The sequence below is a fragment of the Leptinotarsa decemlineata genome, unplaced genomic scaffold (genome assembly GCF_025532065.1).
Source record: "Leptinotarsa decemlineata unplaced genomic scaffold, Ldec_3_MD MMD2_tig00002974_RagTag_RagTag, whole genome shotgun sequence".
NCBI classification, from domain to species: Eukaryota; Metazoa; Arthropoda; class Insecta; order Coleoptera; family Chrysomelidae; genus Leptinotarsa; species Leptinotarsa decemlineata.
Genome location: NW_027412578.1, coordinates 10,342,703 through 10,369,009, shown reverse-complemented (window position 1 = coordinate 10,369,009; position 26,307 = coordinate 10,342,703). Strand labels below are relative to the sequence as shown.

The 26,307-nt window shown below is 34.8% G+C and overlaps 1 protein-coding gene across 1 annotated transcript; it reads left to right on the top strand.

Moving 5' to 3' along the window:
• The first annotated feature begins 236 nt into the window (after positions 1-236).
• Aldh (Aldehyde dehydrogenase) lies at positions 237-26,169 on the top strand. Its single transcript, XM_023163996.2, has 6 exons — positions 237-426; positions 7,672-7,917; positions 12,987-13,385; positions 21,408-21,690; positions 25,269-25,471; positions 25,549-26,169. The coding sequence occupies exons 1-6, from the start codon at positions 322-324 to the stop codon at positions 25,852-25,854; spliced, it is 1,542 nt and encodes a 513-aa protein (XP_023019764.2). The 5' UTR covers positions 237-321; the 3' UTR covers positions 25,855-26,169.
• The last annotated feature ends 138 nt before the right edge of the window (positions 26,170-26,307 follow it).

The following is a 26,307-nucleotide window of genomic DNA, read 5'->3' as shown; positions in this document are numbered from 1 at the left end:
TTCAATTACTGATTACAAGCTAATAATAATATGCTCTCAATATATATCCCTGATAAACTAACTATCCCAAAGGAATGCGAGAGAAAGTTTCTTATTGGTCGGAGAACTTGCAGCGCGCGACAAAATTGTGACTTAGCTCTTAGTACTTTGAATATTCTTATATGGCAACCCTGATCGATGTTTCATTTTTGTAGTGTTCATTCACATCAGCTGATTTCTGTGGGCTATTCGGTTTTCTCCGACCTTCCACGATTAGTTTATTTTGCAACACGCGTTTATGAATCGTAGTAGGTGATAATTTTTGCCAGTCAAGTTCGAATCATGTTGAGGCTCATTCGCAACGGTGTCACCAAATTCCAAAGGTGCAGCTATTCTGCACAAGCTTTACCGGCGCCACAAGAATCGCCGAATGTCTTGTATTCTGGGGTAAGCAAGAATTAATTGTCTGTTGAAATGTATATGCTGTCTTTTAAAACATTTCGTGAAGCAATAGTCTGTTAAGTGTTACTTTAGGTTTTGAATATATTTTTTGAAATATATAATTTCTTTCAAATACATGAAGGTTACGGCTTTATCAAATTAGTAAGTAGTATAAATAGAATATTTTTGGACTCCTGGGTTTCTCAATGAAAACTTTTCAAGGCTAGTTATTGATTTAATCATAGAATTAATCTCAATATTTGGTGAAGGCAAACTAGATAACTGAACTATTTTTATTTGCGCTTATGTTTATTTTTCGATAGAACATCTTAATTTTTAGTTAGGGGTGAGTGGAGTTATACTTCAATAAATTTTCGTTTCAATTTTTAATAAGTTTTTTCCTGGCAGACACGAACATATCAGCACATGCACATTCAGGATTTAGCGGGTTGGGGTTATAATTTCACTATATTCACTTTCAAAGTTAATTTTGTACAGAATAATCTAATATCTTGTAAAAACAACGCCTACGTGAAACCAATCAAGTTGATATAATCTTTGATTGATCTTTCATTGTAATTGTAAGATAATACAATCTCCTATTCAATCAAAATTGTTTTGAATGAAACCTCAAATACCATTTGAATAACTATTGCTATTTCACTACCATGTTGATGAATATTCATGAGAACAATTATGCGGAATCCAAAATCAACTAATGAGTAAATAGGTCTATAGTGGGTTGTAGTAAATTGTGAGACATTTGAAATAATATTCACCAGTATGCAAATATGTCGATATGGGAAATACGAGGACTGTTCAAAAAATAAGAAAAATTTTCATTTTTCTCAAAAATATTTATTCCTTCATAAATGTATATTTTGTTACCTTCAAAGTAGTCTTCAATCGTCGCAAAACGCCCTCCTTTCATAGTTCTCTTCAATCTTGGGAACAGGAAAAAGATGCAGCGGGCCAAATCTGATGAATACGGAGGCTGAGGCGTGATTACGGCGTTGTTTTTGGTCAAAAAATTAAGAACAAGCCTCATCTCCTAAAGACGCCAACTTTGTTGGTAAAAGATGGGTACTTCGAGAAGAGTGTTGCAGTTCTGGTGTTCTCGAACACCAGGGTTTAATATTTTTCAGCAGAAAGTGATATGTGAAGCCATCTCATAATATATGGCGTGTTATGAAAATACTAGAAGCAGTTTTTGCAATTTTCACATTTTATTACCCTAAGCATTACCGTTGGTGCGACGTAAGATTCTCATTTCTTCATGATTCAACATTAATGAACTGCTAAAATTGAAATTCTTCTGTATGAAGTTGTTAGAAAAAATTTAGTTTCACCCTGGAACTGTAAGTAAAGTACTATATCTACATTCTAACGGGTCTTCTAACAGGGAATTTCGAACTGACAATTGATAACAGACGTTTGTTGAAGCTATATCTGTTAAATCAGTTGTTATTCCTTCAGTCTGTTTTGCCAAATCACAGTGGACGGATATAGCATTCAACAAAACGTGGAAATAATGAAATTGTTTTATCAAAATAGGTGTTCTGCCAAAAGGATTATTCGCAATGAGGTGGATGAATTTGAATCCACCACACATAATGGCATCAATAGGTCTTTCAAACGATTTAAAAAAATCGCTGATATCTCACACTTCGTTTTATTTTAACTTAAAGATAGGAAACGCTTAATGAAATACCGTATTATTTGTATTTGATAATAAAAGAATGACTCACTGAAATATTTCATGAGAGACAAGAAATCTTAATACATGGTACCAGTTCTTGTTTCTGGGTACTCAATGGTTTCTCAGACAGTTAACAAGCAGTTTTTCATTTCTTTGAAACCGACTCATCCAAATATCCCTTTCACATCCGTTGCCAAACACGCCTCCAGCATCCACTTATTTAGCTTTTTGTGAACATTTGAAACATTAATAATACAGGGTCTGACTCTTCATAAATCCATTCCTATACCTCAATTGTGGGATCTCCGATATCTATCAGATTGAGAGACTTGGCGGACCTTCAATATTTATTGAACCAAGGAAAAAATATGTTTCATTGGCGTAGAGCAATAGACGAGGTGTACCTTTTTTACTTGGAAAAGGTGTGGAAATTAGGTTTTTTCATGAAAAGTACCAAAAGTTCACTGTCAAAAAAGTTAGGCAACTTGAAATAAATAATAACAGCGTACGCAGCGCCCTCTAGATCTTACATGAAAATTGATACTTAATTATGATTTACCACGTCAAAAAACACTGGGTACCGAATTTCGTGCAAATAACTTATTTTTTGCAAGAGTTATTTTCAAAAAGCGAACAAAAAATTTCAATTTCAACACCCTGTATCTCCGAAATGAAGCATTTCCGGATACAAGTTCATATAGACTTTTTTTAATTGTCTCAGGAATACGTCACTTGAATATTTTAACGTAAGTACTTATGTTACACCCTGTATACTATGAATTTGTGATGCACTGTTTGGAACCTTTGGTGTAGTAATGAATATTACTGGAGTTTTTTCCCAACACCAAATCGTTATTTTTAACATCTCGACACGTGTTTCGATCACAAAGTGATCATCTTCAAGAGGAAGAAGGTAACGGTTTGGTGTTGGAACTCCAGTAATATTCATATATATTTTAGTTAAAAAAGTTTCCATATGGAAGTGCTGCTAGTGTTTATTTAAAGAACATTGTCAAATTCGGAGTGTTTTATTTTTCATTGTAAATGTTCTTTTCTTTCAGAATCTTTTATTTTTAAGTATTGATACTTTACGAAAAAGTGAATTTCTTCTTTCTGTTGAACACGAATTTCAACTTGAGAACTATTGTAATTCAATATAATAATAACAACATAACACCATTCAATCATTTTCGTAAACTACGCCTCAACTAGTTTATGAAATTACTATATATCAATCAATCAATCAATAATCATTTCCAAGGAATTTTTAAAATTAAGATTCACCAAATGAAGTGACCATGGATTTCTACATCAGCAACAAAAACTAGAGTATATCGTAATACTCTTAAATAACTGAGAGATTCCTTGTAATTTTTTTGAGGAGAAAAAAATGGGTAAAACCAGTGCAATCACTATTATTAAACGAGTCGTTCAAGGTTGAGAATTAAAGTGGCATCCATAATTTAACGATTTACTGTTGTATGGGTTGGTCTACAGTCATAGATGATACCATGTCCTTGGCAGCAAGGGGTTTTTACAGTTTAGTGATAATAACAGCTGATTCTAATGCAAGCATTACATAGGCCCAAGTTCATTGTTTTGGAATAATTTCATAATGAAGATGAATTATAACATTCATACAATTTATCTAATCTTGTTTTCTTGACATTAACGAGGTCACTGATCTTTTTATTATCATTACCTTTCGTAACATATTCTTCAGAGAATATTTCCAATCTTTGAAACTCACAGAATTTTATAATCATTAACGATTTCGAAGAATATTACTGGAGTTTTTTCCCAAAACAAAACACGGGTTTCGATCACCAAGTGATCATCTTCAAGAGGAAGATTAAACTAAATATCCTTACAATGTTATTCTTATTTATACCATAGATACCTATGCTAAGTGCCTTAAATTAATTTTACAATATTACTTTATCTACTAGTCTTAAATCAATTTTACAAGGTGTCCTTATGTAATAGTCAGGTAAATCTAATAATTAAAATATTATTTTAACAAGCTATATAGGTATTGGTCCACCATCGTTATTCATAATATTATTATGTTTACTTATTTCCACACTCTCATAGGCATCTAGATGCATGTTGTTGTTAACTTGTCTAACTAATCTTAATGAACTGAAGTCTATGGAATGGTTTTGTTGCAAAATATGATGGGCGACTGCTGATTTTTCTGGTGTTCCCTGTATCTTATTTTAATAGATGTTTTTGTCTGTCTCTAATATTTTGTATCGCAGTCCTTATATTTAATTTCGTAAATTCCAGACTTTTCCGAATTCTCGACTTGTCTTTTGTATTTCCTAAAAGGCTCTGTAGTGAATGACTTGTCTTAAAAACCACCTTCATACCTAGTTCCTTGAAAATCTTTCCAAAGTTCTTCGTGTATTGGTGGTATGGAACTGAGTTATATTTATCTTGGTTTTCGTCGTTTTTAAAAGTCGTAATTTCGTTAATTCTTAGCCTAAATTTTTTCCTCCTTATTATATAATCTAAAATACCCCTCGGGAAACCGTTAGTGGCTGATATTTCCTGTTTTCTTTTTGTGAATCTGTTATGTGTGGGAGGAAAAGTCAAATGACGATGCAATAGAAAATTCAGCCCAGCACGTTTGTGCTGTCCACAGTGATGTGAACTGTCAGGAATACGTGCATGTTTCCTTTCTAAATACATCGTATTCTAGCCCTCCTTATAGGCTCCTCATTACCAAAACGTCAAGAAATGGAAGTTGTCCTTTATTTTCTAACTCATACGTGAATTTTATTGATGGAAAACAAAGTCCTCAATATTCGATTTTTTGTTATAGAATATCGCGAAAACATCATCCACATACCTCAGCCATATCCTTGGAAAATACTTTTACTTTTTCTTTTCTCTGCTCATAATAATAGGCAAGCCCAAGTGGGGATTTCGGGATTTACTAAAGCGCAGCAGATCATTATACAGGGGGGATACCTTGTACCCGGTTAAGTACCTCCACCAATATGAGCCCCATATATAAGACCACCCGTGAAGGATAAAGGATCAGATTAGTAAAAAAATGATAATCAGAAATTCTCGAGCGCGTCAGATTAAGGTAGGGTGAGTTAATTACCTGCTGAAAAGTGTATATTCCAGTAATCTGACAATTTGAGAGTGACGTAAAGAAACGGGAGGGTAGCAAAGTTGTAAAAAAATAACGTCATTTCGACATTCTCGAGCGTAGCTAATTTTTTTTTATTTCGAAGGAAATAATTCAAGGATAACAAAAAAATATATAATCTGACGATTTCCGCAAGCCGAAATAACAAAAATTGGTCGATAAAGTTTAATGCGTGCAGCTGTATGATACCTATATTTCCCTCTCCGAGTTTCTATTCCTCTTTCACTTTTTCTCTATCTTTTATTATCTCACTCCGTCCCCACTCTGAATTCTGTTGACATGACGCCATCACAGCTGATCACAAAGACTCGTTCGTGATGAAGATGAAGATGATGATCAATTAATCAATTGATTATAAAAAAAATATAATTTTTTGAGCCTTTTCTTAAAATTATTTTCTTATAAATACAAGTATTCTACTTGAAAAACATACACTTATTTATTTGCATGCTATTTCCTGAGCTTTTTAATTATTCAAGTTCAATGATTTAAAAAAATATTAATTTTTTTTTGTCAGATTAGGCGCATCATGCAAACGATCAGATTAACATACGAACATTATTAAAATACGTAGGACATTAATACTATCAATTTAATCGAAATTAAACGACCTCATGCATTTATTTTTATGATATTTAGTATGTTATAAAAATATCCCTAGACTTTTCCGATGAATATATATATATATATATATATATATATATATATATACACCATTCTTTTTGTTTTTTTTTTCATAAACATAATTTTTATTGAGAATAATTTTTGTTTATGAAATACTTTTTGAATTATTCGTTAAAAACCATCTAAAAACGAGGATTTATTGGTTGAAAAATTGACACTTTCACTCTCGAATGAGTCGAAAAGGATCGACTTTCAGAAAAAAACTTTATAGACCAAAAATTTCTAAGACTATAAACTAGCCTTTTGATATTTCCGCCTGCCGACGGGACATTTCGTTGTTGACATAAACAGTCGCCCGCGACACTTCCTTCAAAATGTTTCTTATTTTGACAGCTCAAGTTTTTGTTCCGTCGACATGGACACAGTTGCTGTTTTGAGGTTTTGTCCGGTCGGTGGAAATCCGCCTCTAGGTGAATCGTTAAGATTCAGGGTTCCATAATTTAACGATTTACCATTTAATTGGTTGATCTACAATCGTACATGTCATTCACTTGGCAACAGGAGCCTTTGTTAGTTTAGCAATGATAACGGCCAAGTTCATTGTTTTAGAATTATATCATTCCCATTGTTTATCTAATCTTATATTTTCTTTTCTGGGCCAACGAGTTGAAATCATTATCTTCAATATATAAAAATTTTGTCATTCTCCAATGATTATTTTATTTTTATGGAAGATTACACTCCAGCAGCTTTCCCATTGATTTATATTTGTTTACATAATATATTGTGAGAGGTTAAATTCCCGGAAAAGCAGAAAGAATAATTGACTCCTCCATAAAAACTGTGTTTCACAGAATATATTATCCAGAATATTTCCAATCTTGTCTCGCAAAATTTTATTCACAATAATGTTTTTTCCAAATCGTGCTTCCTGATTTCTGCTGCATACATTTCTTTTCAACCTACAGTTTTCGAATAAAATAAATACACTTGCACGTTATTATGGGTATGTTTTATTACCCATTTTGATGTAACAGGTATGGTACCAGCAGGACCTCGCAACATATTATAGTACGATGGAAGTAAGGCAATAACTTGAAAATATATTCGAAAGAAGGTTAATTCGTAGATATTCCGATATTTTTTGGCCAGCTAGCTCGCCAGATTTAGCCCCATTAGACTTTTTATTCTGGGGTTACCTTAAAAAAATATATATCAAGACAAACGTAGAACAGTTGGAAACAATCTTTACAGAAAAAAAATCAGGGTGTAACTCCCAATGTAATTGGAAATGTATTGGGAGAATTTTCTTCTAGAACGAAAGGAAACCTATATTGTAAGAGGAAGCAGGTACGTTGAAGCAATAATGAATTGATAATGAACTGTTACAGGTCTCTCACGCAATTAACATTATTAGCACTGTATTTACGTAGTTGATAATTATTGTAAAATAAATTATTTAGAAGTCGCCAATATCCCCAGTTGGGTTCCTCTACTATAACACGTATTTAGCCACTAATATTTTCATTATTTGTAAATTATCGTTTTTTTTTCATAATCATTTCCGGGATAAGAATTGCATCCTAAAAGGCAAGACCTCGTTAAACCTCAGCTCACTCAAGTTTCGACTTACGAGGATTGTCATTCGTAGGGGAACGACAGCTGGTTAACGGAAAAAACAGGCTTTCCCAAAAACTGATCTCATCTAAAAATATACCCCTGTCAGACTATAACAGATTTTTAACAGATTCCTCTCTTTTTTCAGGTTTTCATAAACAACGAATGGCAAAAGTCAAAATCCGGCGAAACTTTCCAAACCATCAATCCTACAACAGGTCGACCCATCACAGAAGTTCAAAGGGGTGGCAAAGCGGATGTAGATTTGGCTGTAGAGGCGGCTAGTGAAGCATTCAGATTCGGTTCGCCATGGAGGACGATGGACGCCTCCCAGAGGGGTCGCCTCCTGTACAAATTGGCCGATCTCGTTGAGAGGGATGCATCATACATTGCAGTGAGTATCATCATCCATATGTATGGGGAATTCAAAATGAGCGATACTCCCTCTGGTGTCGTATTAGGAAATAGACAAAAGTACGTTGTTTTCCTAGGTAGACAAAAAAGAATGTACCTACCATATTCAGTGACCTACGCCCTATCAGCATTTTGCCTTCATTCTCTAAAATATTCGAGAAAAATGTTTACCGTCATGTAAGAGCTTTTCGTAATCGAGGATCTTGCGAGATTCAGAGATCAATCAAAAGTCATCATTTTAGTACTGCTTGATCAAAGTACTGCTTTCAATTTAGTTAATTTCGATTTACTCATCAACAAGCTCAAGTTCGTAGGATTCGATGACATTTCTCTCAAATGGATGACCAGCTATCTCACAGGCCGATCACAGAGGGTCAAACTGGATGATTACTCATGTTCATCCCCAAAAGAAACAATCTCAGGTGTACCGCAGGGAAGTATTTTAGGACCCTTGATGTTTTCAGTGTTTATTTTTGATTACCCCACTTTATTATCACATTGTCAAGTACATCTATACGCAGATGATATGCAGTTATATTTGTATTCTCATAACACCGATACAGAAAGTTGCGTGGCCAATATAAACACAGATTTGCTCAAAACATTCCTATACTCTATACTCCTATACTTTGGCCTTATGCATAGGGTTTCAAAGACAAATAGTAGAAACTCAGTGTAACTATAGGCTCACTCTCGATAACGCAGACATTGACTGGGTAGACAGTGCTAAAAATCTTGGCATAACCATAGATAGATAGCTCTTTGTCTTTCCATGAACATGTGACAAACATGTTCATAGTATCGTTCTTCAAACTCAAATCGCTATATAAATTCAAGTATCAGCTATCAGAAGAAATGAAACTCAGGTTTGTTAAAACTCTTATTTACTCGAGTATTGTTAGGTGTATTACAATTTTTTGCCGCAATATAACAAGTAGAAGTAACAACGTATACAAAATGCATGCGATTCGTATGCTGTATACCATATGGTGAATATGTCACACCATTTTTGTTAAAAATTAAGGAGCTGAATGTGAGGTACAGAATCCAATATTTGATAAAAAATGTTTTGTTTAAGTTGCTTCAAACTGAAACACCTAGTTATTTATATAGTTTATTTATATTTATTTATATTTATTCTGACATACATATGGTCAATTTGAGAATTAACTCATTCAACATACCTAGGCACCGTACTTTCAAATTTCAAGCATGTTTTTTCTTATATAGCCCCTTCTTATCTGAACGAAATTTTACCCCTTTCAAATCAATAAATCAATTTAAGAAAGAAATAAAATAACAGTTGCTTACTGCTCAGTGCTAATTTAAAATTCAATGTATGTTAGTGCAATGAAATTGTTAAATTGACCTAAATAACGTTATAAATATTAAGATTTATTAGCAACAATTTGATCTATTAATTTTTTTCTCTTCTCTATCATTGTTATGATAGTAAGTAAGTATTATTATAATTATTTTCTTACACTCACTGTATAATTTTTGGGAGGGGTGGAAGATGGCCTTTGACTAACCCTTTTCCTTTTATGTATAAATGTATAAACGATATTATTATTATTATTATAAGGCCATATTCAGAAACGATAAGCAAAGTTAAAGCGAACAAGAAGAATACGTAAGTCTAATAAAAACATTTTCAAAAACTAGTACAAATTATTAAAACGAATATTCACTCCAAAGAATCTGAATCAGTATAATACTTTAGTAAACAGCTTTCAAGTGAAGATAATCATTATTGAAAATCAAGCTAATGAAAATGACACTGATAATTCCATGTCTGAAAGTGGTATTATATAAATATAATATGTAATAAATCAACATTTAACATAACAAATAATAGCAAACAGAGCCTGGATTTGTTGATAAATTTCATAAGCTCAGTTTTGTTCTGTAAATAATTCCAGAAGTCTTATCTTTGTTATTCAATGACACGGTTACCATAAGTTCACTTAAGTTGTGAAATTGCATTCGCTTTGAAAAATGGTAAAAATTCGGCTTAGCGTACCCCCGCTAGGTGACTAGCTTGTATATGAATCGACATAACTTTTGATTATAAGTCGATTGACATGACCGCTAGCGTCCGGAAAGGTCAAATAAAAAAGTCAGGGTCCGCAGAGGTCAAATGATAAAGTTGTTCCAAATGGCTTAAAAACACTATATTTCCATGAAAAGAGGCTCTGCACCTGACCTAACCTAACCTAACCTACCTACCTAACCTAACCTAACCTTGACCATACATGAACATGCTACTGTTTAGTCGTCAATGACATCGTAGCGCAACCTTTCTGCTTATACTTCGGGCATCGGGTCAGGGTCTGCAGAGGTCAAATGATAAAGTTGTTCCAAATGGCTTAAAAACACTATATTTCCATGAAAAGAGGCTCCGCACCTGACCTAACCTAACCTAACCTACCTACCTAACCTAACCTACCTAACCTAACCTAACCTAACCTAACCTAACCTATCTAACCTAACCTAACCTTGACCATACATGAACATGCTGACTGTTTAGCCGTGAATGACATCGTAGCGCAACCTTTCTGCTTATATTTCGGGCATCGGAAGCGTCCAACACCCGGGTCTTCCTCGATGTCACTCATGCCACACCTATGGCTGTTGCACTTTTTTGTAGAACGAAGAAGGCCTTGCTATTGAGTCCAAGTGATACCGTCCATCGCTGTCTTCGGAAAAGAATTCAAATTCCAAACTGACGACTGAAGAACAAGTAGCGTCGCAACGCTGATATAGCATTCTCCGACTTTTTTTTATTTGACCTTTCCGGACGCTAGGAGGGGTCATGTCAATCTACTCAAAATCAAAAGTTATGTCGATTCATATACAAGGTAGCCACCTAGCGGGGGTACGCTACGCCGAATGTTAGCCCGAAAAAATTTTGGGCTCCTCTGCCGAATGTTGGTCCGAAAAAATTTTGGGCTCCTTACTCGCGAAAAAATCAACTTCGCGACCTTGGTAGACAAATAACTATTTGTTTTTCTTTTATTCCAAAACTATCTGTCGCTCTGACAGCTTATTTGCTTAAATTATACAGTACTGCCCTTGTAAATTGAATGAAAGGTTTGAAAAATCACATCACAGGATACCTACTATATTCCGCATACATTATTAATGAATATTCAGAAGACATTTGGTGTTCGGCTAAAATTGTCATTATTGAGTCAATAAAATGTATTTTCTATGGGGACTGGTGATAGGTGAATTATTAATCACTCGGAAACAGCGTTTACAAATAATAAAATTTATTAACAACACCAACAAATGAACAAACAGAAAATAACAGTGTAACCTCGTGTCGAGGAGAATCAGAATTAGCATTAGTTTCCGGCCAAAATCCTTGATCAGAATGAATACCTCGGCTAAGAAAATGTGTTCCCAGTTAACTCTTGAAAAATTATCTCTCACGATGCTCGGGGTTATAAATTTAGTCAAGAAAGGTCAACCACTTGGGCCCTTGTCTTAATCCATAAAAGTTTTAACTATGAGTACCTACTCGAAACATCCCAAGTGGTTTCGTTCTAAATATTCATCTGTTTTTCGGCAATAAACTCTCGTTTCAAAAGAAAAGAACTTTCCAAAGATATGCAATGAAAAATACAAAAATGCTAAGTAAAAATTAAAATTAAAGATTTAACATAAAAAAACAAGCTGATGGATATTTTGAACGACTCCTCGATAATAGAATTATGAAAAGTTAATTTCCTAACAAGAATTTATAATACAAAAATAAAAATCAGTAATGAAATGAAATTTTTCTAAACTAAATAGTTGTAGGGAAAATCCTACATTTCAAATTAGATTATCGAGTGTTATATTTATTAATGGATGATTTTTTTGCTGGTATCTTTTGGCAAGACTGTTTTTGACAGATCACGCGTGAATCATGTCTTGTGTCATTGTCAAACTTGTCAGTTTGGTCTATAATTTAACCATGATTCGACTTACGAATGAACATCGCTTGCAAATTATTGAATTTTATTATCAAAATTCATGCTTGGTGAAGAAAGTGCATCGTGCACTTATTCCAATTTATGGGCAGCTTCGTCGGCCTACTGAGGGAGCTATTCGGAAGATTGTGACTAAATTTTGAACCCAGTTTACATTATTGGGCATTAAACCACCAACAAGCATACGTAGAGTGAGGACTGAAGAAAATATTGTGGCTGTATCCGCCAGTGTTCGTGATGACCGTGAAATGTCGATTCGCCGCCGTTCGCAGCAATTGGGCCTCTGTTACTCCACTACGTGGAAAATTTTGAAAAAGGATTTGGGTGTAAAGCCTTATAAGATACAGCTGGTGCAAGAATTTAAGCCACACGACCTCCCACGACGTCTAACATTTGGTGAATGGGCGCTGGCAAAGTTGGCATTTTTATCGAATGAAGACCAGACACAAGCATTGCAAGAGCTACCGATGCATCCTGAAAAATTCACTGTTTGGTGTGGATTATGGGTCGGTGGCATCATCGGGCTGTACTTCTTCAAAGGTGACAATGGCCGGAATGTTACTGTGAATGGCGAGCGCTACCGTGTGATGATTGACAACTTTTTGCTGCCCAAAATGGAAGAATTTGGTTTCAACAAGACGGTGCCACATGCCACACGGCACGCGAAACAATGACCCAATTAGGAGCCGCCTTCGGTGAACAGTTTATATCACGTTTGGGGCCTGTCAATTGGCCGCCTAGATCGTGTGATTTAACGCCTTTGGATTATGTCTTGTGGGGTCATGTTAAGGCTCATGCAACGACTGACGCTCTGGAAGCTAATATTGAAGCATTTATACGTGAAATACCTGTCGATATGTTAGAGAGAGTGTGCCAAAATTGGACCTTGCGCATGGGCCATCTAAAGCGGAGCCGCGGACAACATTTGCATGAAATCATCTTCAAATATTAAATTATAGCGATCGTTCTATCGATTTCAATTAAGATTTCATCAATTTTTTCAAATTTTTTGTGTTGTTTTGAAAATAAAATCCTATACCTCTTAAAAAATCACCCGATATCATTACAGAGTTTGGAATCTTTGGACAACGGCAAACCCTACTCCAATTCCTACAACGTCGACGTTCTCGGCAGTGTCAGCGTCCTCAGATACTACGCCGGTTGGGCGGACAAGATCCACGGCAAAACCATCCCCATGGACGGCAACTTCTTCGCGTACACCCGCCTAGAACCGGTCGGTGTTTGTGGCCAAATCATCCCCTGGAACTTCCCCGTCTTGATGTTCGTCTGGAAAATAGCGCCCGCCCTGTGTACTGGCAACACGATCGTGATTAAGCCCGCCGAGCAGACGCCCCTCACAGCGCTCTACATGGCCGAACTGATCAAGGAGGCCGGATTTCCCGCCGGAGTGGTCAACGTGGTGCCCGGATTCGGAGACGCCGGAGCCGCCATCGTGGATAATCCTAAGGTGAGTGAATGCCGTTATTTCGAAGATAAAAATGATAAAATTGTTTCATCAAAATGGATGATCTGTTCGGACAACGTAACGCGCGCTCCACCCATTTTACGGCCGCCATAATCGTCCTATCGAGAGGATTATTCGCAATGTAGTGTGAGTCCACTGGTTCAGTAAACGGTCAACCAACACCCGTACGTCGACGAAACGCAAGAACTGTCGAAAACATCACCGCTGTCTGTGAGAGTGTGCAGGAGGATCCGAGGCAGTCGATTTCGCATCGCTCACAAGAACTCGGCCTTTCGCAGACCACAACTTGGCGAATTTTGCGTCGTGACTTGGGTCTGCACCCGTACAATATTAAACTGACCAAGAAACTGAAGGTAAAGAAAAACGACGTCTTTTCGCTGAATGGGCTTTGGAGCAGTTGGCAATTGAACCTAATTTTCATCGAAAAATCATCTTCAGCGATGAGGCCCATTTCTGGAGGAATGGGTTAGGGTTAGGTCTAAAGTGAGTGGGTCAATTCGAACCTCCACCGCAACCCGCAAGGAATTATTGTGGCTCACAACTATTCACACTCGACTTGTATGGTGAGTGGTCTTTCAGGTCAGATGGTAAAAGTACGGCTTTGCGGTACTCAGCGGGGAAGGCACAAAGTAGGGGAGATCCTTGTACTTTGGGACACTTTTTTTCGAACCTCCATAATTTGAGCAAGAACTGACTTGAAGCATTGATTTTTTTACCACCGTATAATAATATGATCATCAAAATATTCTTATGATAGGAAAATACACACGATGATTTATTTGTGAGAAAATAAAAAAAACTGATTGGGTTTTATGTTCCAAGGTACAAAATGAGGTACTTTGGGACACCGATATTTGTACCTTGGGACAAATATCTTCAGGATTTTTATTGAAATTTAAAAAACATAATACATTGTAATAAGCCGTAAAAATATAACCCATATATGCTTATTTGTCAGATAAAAAAGTGAAAACTGAAAAATCAACTCTCAGAGAGCATAAGTAATAGAAAGTCTAGTTTTTTTAATAGCATTTATTTATAATCACTTTCTCTTAAAAATTAGTAAGAATAAAGATTTCACATATACCTAAATTAGTTTAAGAACTGAACAGTTATGCTTTGGAACTTTGGTTATTACCAGTAATTAACAATTAATTTACGAACTAAGGCAGATCGAGACAAGACAATAAAATATATCCTACTTTTTTGGACTTTGGACCACATTTTTGACAATAATTATCAAAACTGGTGGAATCTTCGTGCACCCAAAAGCAACAAGTAACACATTGAATCCAGTCTTATTTACGTGATGTAACACGTTTTGGCAAATAAAACCTCATGATTGTCCGTACATCCATTTTTGGTACTTATACGAATGACAATATTTCATTACTAACTACTGTCAACTACTGTTTGAATATTCTTCAAAATGCCGTTTTCCCATCAAGAAAAATGTGATATGTTGGACTACTTAGTTTGACAGAAAAATAGCGTAAGAGCACTCCAACACTACAGTAATTCGTTCCCCGATCATGAATTACCTAGTTTTTTTGCTGTGCTTCATCGTCAATTCAGTAACCACCGTATAATAATATGATCGTCAAAATATTCTTATGATAGGAAAATACACACGATGATTTATTTGTGAGAAAATAAAAAAAAACTGGGTTTTATGTCCCAAGGTACAAAGTGAGGTACTTTGGGACACCGATATTTGTACCTTGGGACAAATATCTTCAGGATTTTTATTGAAATTTAAAAAACATAATACATTGTAAAATAAGCCGTAAAAATATAACCCATATATGCTTATTTGTCAGATAAAAAAGTGAAAACTGAAAAATCAACTCTCAGAGAGCATAAGTAATAGAAAGTCTAGTTTTTTTAATAGCATTTATTTATAAACACTTTCTCTTAAAAATTAGTAAGAATAAAGATTTCACATATACCTAAATTAGTTTAAGAACTCAACAGTTATGCTTTGGAACTTTGGTTATTACCAGTAATTAACAATCAATTTACGAACTAAGGCAGATCGAGACAAGACAATAAAATATATCCTACTTTTTTGGACATTGGACCACATTTTTGACAATAATTATCAAAACTGGTGGAATCTTCGTGCACCCAAAAGCAACAAGTAACACATTGAATCCAGTCTTATTTACGTGATGTAACAAAATAATTTTCTCCACATCCAACACAATTATTTTCCTCTTGATCATCATCATATGGATCGTCGTCACTTTCTAAAATCACATTAGTGACTTCCTCTGAACTAGAATATTAAATTTTTTCTTGAAAACTCTCTTTTTTACAGTCTTCATATTTTTTTATAATGCAGCCAACTGCTCCAATTCCAGTTTTTCAGGAGTATCGGTTGAGACTCTTGTTTTCTCACGTTTTCTTCAAAGCTACTGCGTACTGATATGCTAGTTTCAAGAAGTGCTCTTTAGGTATGCCATAATGAAATTTGGATGCTGTTGATAAATACTCGACTAATTGCTATTCCTCTTCATCATTCAAGACTCTCTTCACAGCATCATTGGGTTTATAAATGACAGTTGTAGTTTCGTTTTCTTTATTCAGCTTCATGACCTATTGAAGATTTTGAAACCTTAAACTCTTCGGCAGCTTTTTGGATAGAACATCGTTTTTCAATCACCTTTTTAACGGCATTTTCAACATTTTCTGCAATTGGTTGGGGTCTAGTAACGTTATTTTTACTCCGAGGCATCTAAAATAACAGTAAAACGAATAATTATAAGTAAACTAGAGTGGACTATAGAAATTATCAAATGTTTGTACTTAGGGACAGCCCCAAGGTAAAAAGGTAAAAAAATATCACTGTCCCAAGGTACGAATTTCGTTTGTTTTGCAAAAAAGTGTGGTTAAGTTTTTTCAATCGTAAATCCAGTATTTACCTGCTACATAAGTTATTACAAATGTAGTTGTCACCTAATTATACTCATATCAGATTACTTACTTTAAAAATTTTCAGGAAACACAACAATTATTAGGCATATATAAAAAAGCACGCGAAAAATTTGACAACGCACCGCAATGACGTGACGAGTCAAAATGGCCGACTTTTTTTGAGTGCAATCGAATTGGTGTTTTAAATGACCGCTAGATGTTGCTTGATTCAATTCTTGGGCTAAATTTTGTAATGATTATGAAGTTGTCCCGAGGTACATGGAGTCCCAAGGTACAAGGATCTCTCTCTGCTGTTTCGTCATTTTCTAAACAGAGGCGAAACACACTGTCTTCCGACAGTCTGAGTCTCTGCATATGATGATTCAAATGACAGTGACCTGTAAGAAGGCCTGTTAGAATTCGCAGTTCATCCCTACTGTAGTCCAACAACTGTTTGGTATCAAGCTTCGAAGGGTCAATAAACGCCTTGGAGTGAGCCAATCCTGGACTCTGCCAGAAGTTCATAACTCTTCTTGCCATCCAGGTGTTCAGTCTTTGTTTGGCAAAGCCTAAAGCGATGCCAATGACAGGTTTCGGTCCGACGAAGCAGCTTGCAGCACCCTCCTTTGCAAGGGAGTCAGCAGCCTCATTGCCTTCCAGGCCAGTATGACCAGGAATCCAGACCAGAGAGAATCTGTTTTTGGCAATTTGCTACCAATTTAGACGTAATTTAGACGTTGCTCGATAAGAACCAAGAGGAGCCAATAGCTTCCAAGAGGAGCCAAGAGATGAACATGATACTCCTTGATAATGCCATTTGAGATGGTGGCAAAACGTTAACCTTAGGATAACTCTCAAATAATTTCACTGAAAAAATACTCTAAATTTATGGAGTAACTAACTCCATTGTAAAATCGTTTAGTGAAAATCTCACAATAAAGTGTTCTTCAAATATGTTGAAGATAGGAAGTGCTTGATGAAGACCCGTTATGATGACCGTTCAATTTAGATTCAAATTCATCAAGTTCTAATCAAATGCTGGAAATATAAAGAAATGGCGTTGTATCTGGCAACGCTTCCATCTGGCTTGAAATTTCAATGCCATATTTGAGCTCTATATAACAGTTCATACACATAAACGTAAAAAAATCATTAGACTCTGCAAACCAATATCTACGACACATGTTTTGTTTTTGTGTCGTAGATATTGGAGCGCGGGCTACGGAGAAAGATGAGACCTGCGATAGACTGTCACCAATAATTTTGCAGATTTTGAGAAAGGAATAGAAAATTTTTAAAAAATTATTGTTTCTAGGTTGAGTAGTAATCGTCTTCTTGGCAAACGAACTCTGCCTTTTGCAGTATTTATTCCTTAACATATGTATTCATTGTATTTGAGTTTGTATCTTTGCCTGAGGTAACACAATCATTATTACCCCTCATCATATTATCATGTTCATAAAGAATGATAACGTTGTAATTCGTCCGTTCAAAGTTATTTTTATACACTTGCTATGAAAAAATACAGATCTATAATCCCATATATAAAAATGGATGTTTGTTGGTTGGTTGGTTGGTTGGTTGGTTGGTTGGTTGGTAAGTGATAAACTTCTCATAAACTCTCATCGCTCAACCGATCGTGATGAAACTTGACATATATAAGTAATTTTTCATAGAGGAGGTTTTTAGGCTATCAATTTTTCTGTAACTCGCCACTAGATGGCGCTGTAGAACAATTTTTTGAAAGCACTGTTCTATAACGCTGCGCACGCCTAAGTTCGTTGGAACAGCAGCGATACATCAACATAGTACTAGTAGAATATAAATATAATTAAAATGTCACGTGTATTTTGAAATTACTAGTAATCATGTTCTCGCGATAAAAATTGAACACGTTGAACAGCAGTAAACCCTGTTTTTAATTAGGTACCTAACAATTTGATTCTGAGAAAATGAAATTGCAACATCGTTAACACCTGAAGTGAATTAAATATACGATAACTGGAATCTTCTTTTAGTTGGGTGATAATGGTCCATTAAAAAATTAGCGTGTGTGTTAAATTTTGTTTCGTCATTCCTCAAGTTTGAAGAGTGCCAGATGATGACAGTACTACCAACTGTCGAAAGCGCTCGCAGATAATTAATAGAAGATATAAAGCTTCAAATCCTTTTTGTAGAATTTAATATTGAAATACTCAAAATAAAGGAAAATTAGTTGCATCAATCAAAAAATAAATATATATATATATATATATATATATATATATATATATATATATATATATATATATATATATATATATATATATATATATATATATATATATATATAGTGTGTTTCAAATTAAGTCGGCACCATTGCTTACTCCGTTATTATTGATTTTTATTGGCCTTCTCGATGCCGAAAAAAAAAATTGACAATCGCGTTTTCCATAAAATGATTTTTTTTAATGGAACACCCTATATTTTATCATGCATTTCGATTCGTAAAAACATTCTCAAAAACAAAGCTCATATCACCTTTCTTCCTTAAGTTAAAAATGAGCGACTTATGTGGAAATATTTATTTATTTCACTAGTACAAAAAAATGTCTTTGTTTTGGCAAATAAAACCTCATGATTGTCCGTACATCCATTTTTGGTACTTATACGAATGACAATATTTCATTACTAACTACTGTTTGAATATTCTTCAAAATGCCGTTTTCCCATCAAGAAAAATGTGATATGTTGGACTACTTAGTTTGACAGAAAAATAGCGTAAGAGCACTCCAACACTACAGTAATTCGTTCCCCGATCATGAATTACCTAGTTTTTTTGCTGTGCTTCATCGTCAATTCAGTAACAATGAAAAAGTTTTTGAGATAAGGAGAACTAAAAAATGTTTTGTAATATCTGAAGATAAGAAATTGACGTTTTAGACTACTTTGAGGTTAAATCCAAATAATTCCACCCTCACATAATTTCAGTGGCGTGAAAAGAATGTTGCCACTGTTAAATGGCCTCCTCGTTCACCAGACATGACACCTCTAGATTTTTATCTGTGTATTTTGGACACCTCTGAAAAATGAGGTGTACAAAATAAAACATAATAATGTAGATGAACTGAAAAATTATATTGAAATTGATGACCGAATTGTATTGAAAGCAACACGTAGTGTCAAGAGAAGGGCCCAAATCGTTGTTTTTTAATATTTATCCGATATTTTATAGCTCTTTATTCGCCAAAACAATGAAATTTTTTGTACAAATGAAAGAAAGAAATATTTCCACATAAGTCGCTCATTTTCAACTTTTGAAAGAAAGGAGGTATGAGCTTTGTTATTGAGAATGTTATCACGAAACGGAATACATGATAAAATATAGGGTGTTCCATTTAAAAAAATATCATTTTATGAAATATTTTGAAAACGCAACTGTCATTTTTTTATCGGCATTGAGAACACCCTGTATATATATTTTTTCAAACCAAGTGTATCATTTCTGGTATGCTCTTCGCAGTTTTTTTATTTCAATTCTGGTGTTTATGTACGTTCAATAAATCTCAATCTAATATTGAACCATAATTTATCATGGCCTTGATGCGTTGGAATTCAAAATACATTCAGATGTTAATTTAACGTCGGCCACTAATAAATCTATTTAAGTATCAGATAACAATTATGGACAAGGCAACTAGGCGATTCATATAAACAAGAGAAATTCTTCAAAATCATTCATAACCCATGTGAAATGCACAATGAATTTGCGTTTTAAGCTTTACCTTTGTTCCCATTACTCGAATCTGTTTTCTCTGAAGCACAATAAGTGATTACTCGTAGTTAGTGAATTAGTATGGCTGGTTAAGTTGAATTACAATTGGAATGATAATTATAGAGGGCAATTTATACAGTTTTTATCATTAATTGTATAAGTAGGACTTCACTTTTGAGCATATAAGATATATTGAACAGGAAAATTATTTACCTTTCAACAGAATAAAGGAATGAAAGTTTATTTTCACTAGGTTGAATATCACGCACAAGCACTTGTTTATTCGCAAATCAATTTTATTATATACCTACCTATTTATATGATGTATCTATATGTTGTATTACTGTGTATTTGTGAAATTATTTTGTAAAAATTCGTGAATAAACCTTATTATTATTATCATTATTATATGCACTACGTGATGAACTCGTCAGACATAGAAACTATATTGTATGCAGATGATGCAACCTTGGGCATAAAAATATATAAAATAGATGATCCTCGTTTGATTCATAATAACATATTAGAGAAAGATCGATCATGGTTCACACCAAATGACTTGATTCTCGATTAACAAAAAACAGAAACTCTAACGTATGAAACAATCTGCTTAAATCGAGATAACAAAAATTCTACCAAATTTTTGGGAGTACAAATATCATTCACTTTTTCATTCACTCCTTAGGTATGGTACCTATGATCAATTGGAATAATGCATCAAAGGTACATCTTAATAGAATATTTGTTATTCAAAAATCAGCAGTAAGAAGCATAATCTCTGCCAATTATGATGAAAAGTCTCGACCAATATTTGTAAAACTTAAAATAATGACCCTATATTCAGTTATTGTCTATGAAAATCTGCTTCCTTTATATGAAATTGATAAATTTTTCAAAGTTATTCAAGAAGAAAGAGAACTTTTTCACCTCCCGAACTTTTACTCAACTTTGAATGTATATAATATGTTAGCTGTGTGATTTATAATTTGTAAAAGCTCATGGCTGTACATTTCAGTCAATTTTTATAAGATTGGAATTTTATCTTGTTAACTTGTATTTTTTTGTGAATCTAATTTATCTACAAGCATTTTTTAGAAACTATATTGACGAATCTTATCCTGTCAAACCTATTTTAGAAAATGTATTGACGTGTCTCAAAACTGTGTGTTTCTTGAGACTAATAAAATTATTATTATTACTAGATGGTAGAGGAGTTTTTTTCACGTTTTTTGTGACTGGTTTCAATTGATTCCCTATAGCTTTTCTTTTGTATGTTATCTAAATGTTTGCATTTACTTTCAAATGTAAAACTGTATTCATACTATTTCTTCCAGGTGGACAAAATCGCATTCACGGGCTCTACTGAGGTGGGAAAACTTATCCAGAACAATTCAGGAAAATTCAACCTCAAGCGTACCACGTTGGAGCTTGGCGGAAAAAGCCCTAACATCATTCTTGCGGACGCCGACATCCAACACGCGGTTGAAACCGCCCACTTTGGCATTTTCTTCAATCAAGGTCAAGTTTGTTGCGCCGGTTCCAGAACCTTCGTCGAAGACAAAATATATGACGAGTTCGTTGAGAGGTCCGTCGAAAGGGCGAAGAAGCGTGTAGTTGGTAAGTTTGTTATGTGAAGGAATCGACCGACATTGAATACTTTATTGTGAGATTTTCATTCAACTGCTACTGAAGAAGCTATCGTAAAGCAAATTCTTGTTGCGTGTAGTTTCTTCAGCGTTTCACTAGAGTAAAGAGGCAATAAAAATTCAGAAACACAGGGATTAAAATCTGGCTACCTGTCCTTGATGGTACACAAACAAGATCTAGTAATCCAATTAAGAGAAACCAAGCCCGCCCGCTAATTATATAAAACCAGAGTCAAATACCAGAGCATCGTAGTTGATGTGTTAGGGACAACTTGAGAATCAAGTTGGGCTCTACGACCGTTACCACATCGCCTTTGATGTCTACCGCAGTAGTAGACAAAACGTCAGATATACAAATCTGCAGATCACGGCCAGAAAAACCCTGATAATAGCTTTCACACACTCATCTAAAAGACTTGATTGCTAGTGAATATTTGACTAGTTTTAAAATGCTACAAGATGTTTGTGAGTATTTGATATGCAATGTTTGGAAATATGTTTGGAAAAACTAACCTCAACATCTCTAGTTTCAAGATTAAGTTGTAAACTACTCCTGGCTACATCTCATTGAAAATGATATTTCCGTGTTTGTGAAAGCCATTTGTTAGAAAGTTTCTAAACAATATCAGTTTATATTTAAAAAAAACAATTAGGGGAGTTTTCTCCAGACTCTGTCAGGCTCGTTCGATATCAAAAAAAACTGCCATCAATTTTTGCTTTGTTGCAAAGGATTCGTGTATGTCCGATTCTAAATTTATCAGGTTATCTGATGTGGAGCGGTTTTTTCGGAATCCACTTTGCTCTGAAATGATTAGATCATTCTGTTCTAGAAAATAGACGAGTCTTGCGTTGATGATTTTTTCCAAAATTTTGCAAATTGTGTATGTTAGAGATATGGGTCTGTGTGACTGTGATTCTGATTTGTTTTTGTGTGAATTATGTGAATTTTGCAATACACCGTTGACAGTGGAACACATCATATGTCTCTGCCCCTACTACAATGAAGAACGAAAACTAATGAACATCAGTGAGAACATAAAACTTACTTTGAATAACAATATGGAGAAAACTATACAATTTATAAAGAAAATTAATGTATACAATCAAATATGAAGTTCGTATATATGTGTGTATACAGTGTGTAACAACGAAAACTTAACAGAGCCGTTTTTGAATATAAAAAATAGGATTTTTAAAAAAAGCTCGGACAAGTCAATTTCTAATTAAAGGGGAACACCTTTCAGACTAATCAGATTTTTTGTGGTACGCACCCCCTCGGAGGGGTGTGTCCGACGACCCTTATTCAGATAGGGAAAGTAGGTCGAGTGGCACCTTGTTTTAAAGGTCTTTCGAATACCTTTACATCTCTGTTGAAAGAAAATTTTTGTAACGATTAGTTTTCGAGATAATTTGAAAATTTAAAGGTATTTTTATTGAGTTCAACTCTTTTCAAAATAAATCAAATTGTTTTTAAGGTACAATTTACGTTCAGAACTTTCATGACAACTGCTACCATTTGATTTCGTAAAAAAGTAAGATTTATTTGTTTATTGCGAGGAGATTTTTTCGGGTGATGGGGTTGGTTACCACCCTTACATTTTAGGTAAATTGAGTGGCACCTCCTTATGAAGGTTGCCTTTTGACGTGGATATTTTATGCTTCTGAAAAAAAAGTGAATCATACTAAAAACTTACCTACACAACGAATACAACCTGCTGATTTCCTTGAATGCTGATTACATAGAAAAGTTTAAAAAACTGTTTTAGGGTTAATAAACCCCAATAATTGTTTTTAAAGCACACACAAAAAAGTAACACCTAATAAGGGTAACTCACATGGGAAATTTAGAGTAAATGTTCAAAATGTGCGCCATTTTGCTCCATGCAACAATAAAGATTTTGTTCGAATGTTGCTCTTACATTATTCAACATCTCAGGAGTTATAGCTCAGTATTCATCAATAATTCTACGACGTAATTCATCCAAATTAGGTGGCTGTGTAGCATAAACTTTGAATATCCCCACAAAAAGTAGTCCAGTGGTGTTAAATCTGGTGATCGTGCTGGCCAATCAATTGGATCCCTTCTGCCAATCCATTGTCCTTCAAAATGATTATTCAAAAAATTTTGAACCTGCTGGGCATAATTGGGTGGTGCACCGTCCTGTTGAAAATGGATAAATTCATCTTGACATCTTGGATCCTGTTCAATTATTTCAAATATACGAGGTTGTATTGCCTCTTCAAGAAGTTGTAAATAATAATCACCGGTTAAATTTCCATCAATGAAAAATGGACCTATAATATCATTGCCTAATATTCCGGCCCAGACATTCAACTTTTGGGGATGTTGGGTATGTATTTCTGCGTATTGTCTTGGGTTTTCATCCGATCAATAACGGCAATTGTGACGGTTCACGCAACCATTTAAATAAAATGAGCTTTCGTCCGAAAAACAGATTTTATAAAGCAGCTCGGGATTTTGCATTAATCTCTCACTCATGCCCTCACAAAACTCCTGTCTTCGGTGAAAATCATCCTCATTGAGTTCATGAACTAGTTTAATTTTGTAAGGATGGAATTTGTGGTTTTTAAGGATTCTCCATGCGCTCATATGGCTTATTCCGGCCATTGCTGATAAACCTCTGGTACTTAATCTGGGATTGGCGATGACTTGACCAGTCACTCCAATCGCATTATCGTCATTCACCACCCTTCTCTAAACATTTCTTTTCTTATTTAAAACCGAACCTGTCTCCCTGAATTTTGTGACCAAATCCAGAACGTACTTTCTGCTTAAGTGTTTACCAGGGTTTTGCTCGTTAAATAAAATTGATGTTCTATTAGCAATTTGGTCGTTGCCAAAAAATAAAGCAATAACTGAAACCCTTTCAGCAGTAGTGTACGGCATTTTTAAACAAATAACAATACACGGCCCGTTTAAACAAAACAATCGAACGATGTACTAATGAAAACTGGAAGAAGAGGAGTGGGTATTGATTTTAAAAAAGGGATTTTTTTTAACAAAAAACTGATAAGAACTGCTCGAATTTTTTTTTTATTTTGGCATACAAGTTACCGATTGGTCTGTCTAATGTATCATTAACATGGCAATTCAAACTTCAAATTATCTCGAAAACCAATCGTTACAAAAAAATTTTTTTACCAGAGTTGTAAAGGTATTCCAAAGACCTTTAAAACAAGGTGCCACTCGACCTACTTTCACTATCTAAATAAGGGTCGTCAGGCGCACCCCTCCGAGGGGGTGCGTACTACAAAAAATCTGATTATTCTGAAAGGTGTCCCCCTTCAATTAGAAATCGACGTGTCCGAGCTTTTTTTTTAAATCTTACTTTTCATATTAAAAAACGGCTCTGTTAAGTTTTCGTTGTTACACACTGTATATCTATATATGTGTGTATATATCTATTATAACTTGCAATGAACCCCGCTAATAACCCTTTCTGGTCGATGCGGTTCTTGCTTTAATAAAAAAAAATAGGGGAGTCTTTTTGAAAACTCTTTCGCTCATATACATGCAAATGCTTCCAGGAAATCCGTTTAGCCTGAACACGGAGCAAGGTCCTCAAATAGACGAAGAACAAATGAATAAGATTCTCTCTCTCGTCAAAGAAGGAGCACGTCAAGGCGCCAAGTTGGTTCATGGTGGAGAAAGACATGGAGATGAGGGTTACTTTGTTCAGCCCACAGTGCTAGTCGATGTTGAAGACAACAATATCATTGCCAAAGAAGAGGTGAGTAATTTGTCCTCTATGAAAATGTTCATGCTTTTATTTGTGTTGATCGTAATAAAATATATTTCACTTTATAGATTTTCGGGCCAGTTCAACAAATTTTCAAATTCAAACACCTGGACGAAATAATCGCAAGAGCGAACGACACCAACTACGGTCTCGCGTCCGCTATTATCTCTAAAGATATCGACAAAATCAATTACCTCACGCAAGGAATCAGGGCCGGTACAGTTTGGGTAAATTGTTACAACGTGATATGCACTCAAGTTCCGTTTGGCGGATTCAAAGATTCAGGATTCGGCAGAGAACTGGGAGAGAACGGACTACAGCAATACAGTGAGGTCAAGTCAGTTATTATGGCAGTGCCCAACAAAAGTTCATAAAAAATAGACTCATATCTTTTTTGTTCTGTTGAGTTCAATTTTTTTATATCGCATCAGGAGCGTAATATGATTTTAAGGCAACCTCAGGATACTGGGACGAAGTGAATTTTGGCGCCCAACGTGGGGAACTTCGATTCATTCTCTGTTATTACCATTACAACTTACATGACTTCTTTGAAACGAGAACATTCAAGGAATAACATAACTATCTCGCTTATTATTTGTGTTTTGCTTCGGCTTTCAGTATCGAATGAATCCATTTCCTTTGGTAAATCTATAGTTATTGTGATAAATAATATATTTTTACTACTTCAATTGTGAGCATCATTTACTCACCTTACCCCAAATCAATATACATGAGATAAAAGAGATCAACTTCAGTTAGTGTATCGTCTACTGCGTCATTTCAAGATGATGAAATCATTGACTTAGCAACCGCCATTGGCTATATGC